At 34.8% G+C, this 6,369-nt stretch overlaps 1 protein-coding gene across 1 annotated transcript; it reads right to left on the bottom strand.

Annotated features, from left to right (window-relative positions):
- Nucleotides 1-564: 564 nt before the first annotated feature.
- On the bottom strand, nt 565-3,663 carry LOC132728870 (uncharacterized). The gene has a single exon (XM_060714562.1). It carries the CDS (start codon nt 3,661-3,663, stop codon nt 565-567), a length of 3,099 nt encoding a protein of 1,032 aa, XP_060570545.1.
- Between the last annotated feature and the right edge of the window lie 2,706 nt (nt 3,664-6,369).

The raw sequence follows: 6,369 nt of genomic DNA on the forward strand, positions 1-6,369 counted from the left end.
CCATATTGCCAAAGGCTGTTATTGACAAACTGGGTCGCTGTTATACCACGGGTTAGTAAATCTGCTGGGTTAAAGTTGGTTGGACAGTATTTCCATTTCCGGTCCCCGGTCAGTTTTTGTATTTCTTCGACTCTGTTCCTCACGAAGCGGGGTAAAGTTTTAACTGTTTCTAACCAATGTAAAACAATCTGACTGTCTGACCAAAGATAGAAATTTGTGTGTTTTAATGTCTTCTTTATGTGGCTTAAAAGTCGAGCACCTATTACAGCTGCCATTAATTCTAGTCGGGGTAACGTAAGTTTTTTAAGAGGTGCCACACGATTCTTTGCCATAATTAGTGATGAATTTTGACCATTGGAAAGGTAAGCTGCAGCTCCATATGATGACTGGCTAGCATCTACAAACACGTGTAAGGTAGTATGTGAATGGTCGTCTGCTTGTCTAATTTTCTCGTCTGCTCCGGGAAAATAGCAACGTCTGTATTGAGTGGTGGATAGTGTAGTCAAATCTGCAGCAAGATTTTTCCACCTCTTTTGTATATTTGCTGGAAGTGGAGTATCCCAATCAAACTTTTTCTTCCCAAATTTGTTGCAATATAATCTTAGCACGTACCGTAACCGGACTAAGTAGACCAAGAGGATCGAATATTTTTGACGTCTGTCGCAAGATTTCTCGTTTCGTTGTAGTATCTGTGACTGGTATATAGGTTTGTTGGAAAGTCAACATATCTGTCTCTGTATTCCATCGCATTCCAAGTATCTTTGTGATTTTATCTCTATCTTGTACGTCGTAGTTTAAGGCTAAATTTCGTAGTTTCTGGCTATTTGAATTCCAAGAGCGTAAGTTAAAGTTTGCAGACGACATAAGCTTTCGTGAATCATGGAAGTAAGCAAGTGCCTGGTTTTCATCTTCAAAGCTTGACAAAACGTTGTCCACGTACAAATCTCTTCTTAAAATACTACTGACCCATACATCACTGTTACTTGCTAGATGTTTTAAAATCGTTGCATTAAGAATGAACGGGGAACATGTTGCACCAAACAGAACTGCTTTAAACCTGTAGGTGATCAAAGTACTGTCGGGATTTTTGGGGTCACTTAACCAAAGAAATCTTGTAACATCTCTGTCTTCTTCTGCAAGCTGTATTTGTAGAAAAGCCTTCTCTATGTCGGTAGTAACAGCATATCTGTGTAACCGAAAACGGATAAGAATTTGAGTGAGATCGTTTAGCTCTGGTGGCGTAGACTTCAAACAGTCATTTAAGCTTGGTTGGTTACGTGACTGATGACAACTACAATCATAAACGATGCGTATCGGTGTTGTGACTGAGTCTTTCTTGACGCCGTGGTGGGGAATGTAATGTATCTTGTGTTGGGGTGTGATACCTTCGTCTACCTTCTCAATAAAACCTCTCTTTTCTTGATCATTGATTATTTCTCCATACGTTTGTAGACTACTAGGATCTTGACGTAAACGTCTGATTACGTTTTCAGTGCGTTTCTTGGTGATGTCATAATTCGTTGGTAAGGTAGCGTGATCTTCTTTCCAAGGCAGTTTGGCTGTGTAACGTCCGTTATTGTAGGTGATAGAATCACGCTGGTAGTTTTCTAGGTATGTAGCCTCAGGGTTCTCTTCTTCTTGAGATATACCAAGAGACTCAAGCTTCCAAAATCTCTCAATATCAAAGGAATCTGGGGAGGACGTTAGAATGTTCAACAAATGGGTGGACGTTTCTTGTGCGGGAACTGGAGGCTGTTGGGATGTGGACGCTGTAAGTGTAGAAACCGGAAGTTGGTGTTGTATTGACGCTGGAAAGTTGGAAACCGGAAGTGGACCGGATAAAAGATATCCAAGTCTCGACTGCACCGCTGTTGGACCATTCCCTCGGATTACCTTATCTTGAACAATTTTCCAATATGAATCTGCTCCAATCAGTAACGATATCTCAAAATCTCTGTCATTTGTAACTGGATGAGCTAGCTTTAAACCATGCAAGTATGGGAGGGCTAATATATTCTGATTAATATTTCGCAGCGGTACGGCTATCTTTGGAACAATCAAAACATCAATGCATATTTTCTCATTGTCGTCTGTAATAAGTTGTATACAACATTTCCTCATGTGTCGTACTCTTTGGCTAGTATCACCAAACGATGCTAAATGAACGACTTCACTTCCGGTCTGCTCAATTTGTAGTTTCTCCGCTAATTCTTCAGTGATAAAAGAACGCTGAGCTCCCTCGTCAAAAAGAATATTTGTTTCCAATGAAACGATGTTAGAACATATCTGTGCAACGGCTGTCTTTAGAAGAACGTCATGTCTTAGCTGAGTGGTAGAGTGTAGAATTGCAGCTTCGGGTTGATTTGAAACACCGGAAGTAGCTGGTATGGTGAAACTTGCGGCATTGGGATTGAGCTTTGAGTTTGATTGCTTGGCAGATTTGTCACAGATACTTGAATGATGTTTGCGCTGACAGTGACGACATCTATTTGTGGAACGACATGCCGATACTTGATGTTTCCGTAAACAGTTAAAACACAAATGTTCTCTTTTTACAATATCTATACGCGATTCATATGATGTAACCTTTCTGCACTCGTTTGGGGAATGTTCATCATTACAAAAGGGACAAACTTTCTTGAAAATTTTCCGAAAATTGACGTCTTTCTTACGTTCATTTTTACGTTCATTTGTACTTTGTCTGGTTCCAGTAAAGAATGACGCTGTGGGAATATGAACATCAGGTTCACGGTTGATAATATCACTAGTAGAAATACCTGCTTCCATGAAAGAAATTTCTTTACAGATAGCTGACCTTAACTCTTGTAATTCCCAGTTTACACTGCGATGTTCACGTGCCATATTTTGCTTCATTATGCCTGGTAACTTCTCTAAGATTATTGGTATTAATAAGCTACCGTAAGATTCCTGTGACTGCCAAAGTGATTCTAAACCTCTGATAAAAGTTTCCATTTTATCATAAAAACATTGTAAACTTACTACATTGTTGCTAGGTCTTGGAAGTTCAAGCAAGGACTGCATGTATCTATGAATTATCTTCTGTGGTTGTCCGAAGCGCTCCCTTAGTAGACTCACTGCCTTTAAATAGTTCGCATTCGTCAAAGGAAACCCGTCTATACACCGTGCTGCTATACCTTGAACCAGAGATCGCAAGTAGTTGAACTTCTGAACGTCCGATAACGTAGAATTCAGATGAATAGATGACTCATAAGAGTCCCAGAAAGTCTGCCAGTTGGTAAGATCTCCGTCAAAATTAGGTATGGTAAGTTTTGGAAGTTTATGTTGCGCAAATGTACTCGAACTCGTATGTCGCGGTACCATAGGGCTTTCTTCTTGATCAACGGAACTATTGTTTGTAAAGTCTTGAGTATGTTTCCGGTAAGTCTCACTTAACTTTTGAATCCTCAGATCCAAATCGTATGAATATTCTTCACTTTCCACGATTTCTGTTTCAATATCGTCACACTGATTTATGATTTTTTCATTCAATCCTTTGATTATCGTAGCTTTCTCTGTCAGATAATCTATGAGTGATGAAATTTCTAGAGATGACATTTCCTCATTTTGATCAATTGCGGCTAATTTTCTCTGCACAATTCTGCGATGACCTTCTCTTGTTGAAATAAGCTTCTGTAGATTCATGATTAGTCAATAGCTATACAAACGGCACCAATGTGGAAGTGGTTTCGTATATTTGAAGTAATAATACAAAGTCGTTGTGTAGGTTCGATCTGTATTGACTCTCGATTCAATGTGTACAAAATCTCAACAGTAATATATAAACAATAACAACATACGTCAGAAGTGACGTTGACGTCAAATAGCGCGGTAAGACGTAACGTAGATAATAGCGTACATATATGTAGTTATCTTGCGGACAATAGCCTATTTTAATAGAACGTTTAATCATTTTTGTCAAAATAGTATACAATTTACCATTACAAAATTTCATTTGAATTTAAAATCAAATCCAAATTTTAAAATAGTTAAACATCTACTTACATTCCGTAATCTATAATAGCGAAGATAAATATACTGAAATCATTTATTATGTTGTTAGTAAAATCAAAAAATAGATGTAATATCAAATATTAGTTTAATTCAACGAAAGTTACGTAGGATAGAATGGATTATTTATACAATAAAAATGTATTAAAAAACATCATCTTAGTAACGATGAATTTATTTAAATAACATTTTATTGCATATATTAATATACATCAATTCTATTACATCAACATAATTAGAAAATATACAAAATGATTGGGCCAAATATAATAACAACATCATCGGGAGCCCTTCCCTGTATACCGAATACTTCATGTTGAGTACTTACAAAAATGTTAGCTTCAATGAGTATACCTATCACCTGTTGTTTTTAAACCTTATTAATAGAGAGATAAAAAATCCCACTGAAATGATCATGAATATGCAAATAAGACCATAACAACAAAAAAATAAACTCGCTGTCTTTAGGGACGACAGAGGAGTACATAGGCACTAGGAAGTGAGACAAGTGATGCAAAATAAGATTAATGATATCTGTCATATGTTATAGACATAGGATATCAAAAACCATGCTAAGAATATTCTGGAAACAGAAGGATCAGATTTCACAGATCATAACCGTGTAAATTGGTTAGTATAAAACCTAGCTTATTGTATGTTTATGATTTGTAGATATCATCACTTGCCTAAAGAATAAAGAATAAAAGAAAAAGAAAACTTCTCACGTAGGCCTAAAGTACACTTAAAACAGGTAAGGACAGTTTAGTTATTGTTACTCTTGATTTATTTTTGTTACAGTTTGATTTAGTTGACAATTTCAGATCATCACAGTATTTTTGTTCGGGGTAATAAAATAAATAACACATGGGTTTGTGAGTAACAGTAAACATATCATCCCTCGTAAAAATACTGTTACCCTCGGCTATGCCTCGAGTAACAGTATTTTCCTCGGGATGATATTTTTACTGTTACGCACAAACCCATGTGTTATTTATATAATGTTATTCTCAGACTATAAAGAACACGTGGTCAAACATAATTTAAATATCAGTTGTTTATACATATTAATTATGCTGCAGAATCATTACACTAAATAAATTATTATTATACTTCCCTACTGAACGAATAGAGAAAATAAAAACAAACAATAAACGTTTAATCTTTTTTATGTATTGTGAAATGACTTGCCATGTACGTATTGCCGTTTTTACAAATGTTAATTGTTTAAATACCTTATGTTTGTATCATGTATGATGCACTGAGAGAAATAAAGAATTTGAATTTAGAATATGCATGAATGAAAAGATAAAGTCTTTAATTTTACTCAAAATGTCCAGATTATTTCGGAAATAGATATTAGACTATTTTTCGGCGCATAACACAATACATGATGCAAATTACAATATAACTATAATTATTTTTATCACTTTCATGTTCCTTTTAAACAATAGATACTTACCATATTTCGTGTTACAACAAAATTTATCAGAAAGAGAAGCGACGCTTTCCGGCAATTTTGTGCCAGCTATCGAATAAGCGCATGTCATATTATTACATTAACCATGTCTTACGTGTTACACGTTCTCCCTTTGATACAGCGCGCCTGTCTGACAAACATTTATCATTACTTGTGTTATGAATATCTTAAAATGTGTCTGAAAACTATTAAACCAACTTCTTGGTAATAATTATTCTTTTCAAACAAAAATAAAACGACATCATATTTATCATATATTTAAATAGGAATCTGTGAGTATGGAAAATTCGACAGGTAGATCTAAATGGTTTACTGTTTATAAAACTTATAAAACATATTAAGAGGATATTTTTTCATTTGATTGAAATATTCAATTTTTCTCATGAAAAAATATTGAAATTTGTCATGATGAGTGAAAATATGTTCATTATATCACGGAAAACGAAAAAGTAACCATTTATTTCACCTTACTATGAAAAACAATAAAAAGTTGTTCAATGAAACCTTTACAAATTGTACAGGGCGGATATATCTTTTAATGATGCACTCAACTGTCCTATCTGTTTTATAGGAGATTAATGTATAGCGTGTTAAAATCATCATTTTTGCGAATTATAAATTACTCATAAAGTCAAATAAAACAAGTAAAACTATCTTTTCTTCTTCTTGCTATCATTCCGTGATAAAACACATTTCTTTATTTTGTAAATTATAGAGAATATTCTTACATTCTAAGAACGTATCATTCATTTCAAAATTATACTGGATACAGTGACAAGTATACCATTAAGTTCACATAACCTTAGTATTATCACCAAAATGTGTATAATTTTCACAATCAGAAAATCATTCTTGTGACAAAC

This window comes from Ruditapes philippinarum, unplaced genomic scaffold (assembly GCF_026571515.1).
Source record: "Ruditapes philippinarum isolate M1 unplaced genomic scaffold, ASM2657151v2 ctg989_1_1_1_1, whole genome shotgun sequence".
Lineage (NCBI taxonomy): Eukaryota > Metazoa > Mollusca > Bivalvia > Venerida > Veneridae > Ruditapes > Ruditapes philippinarum.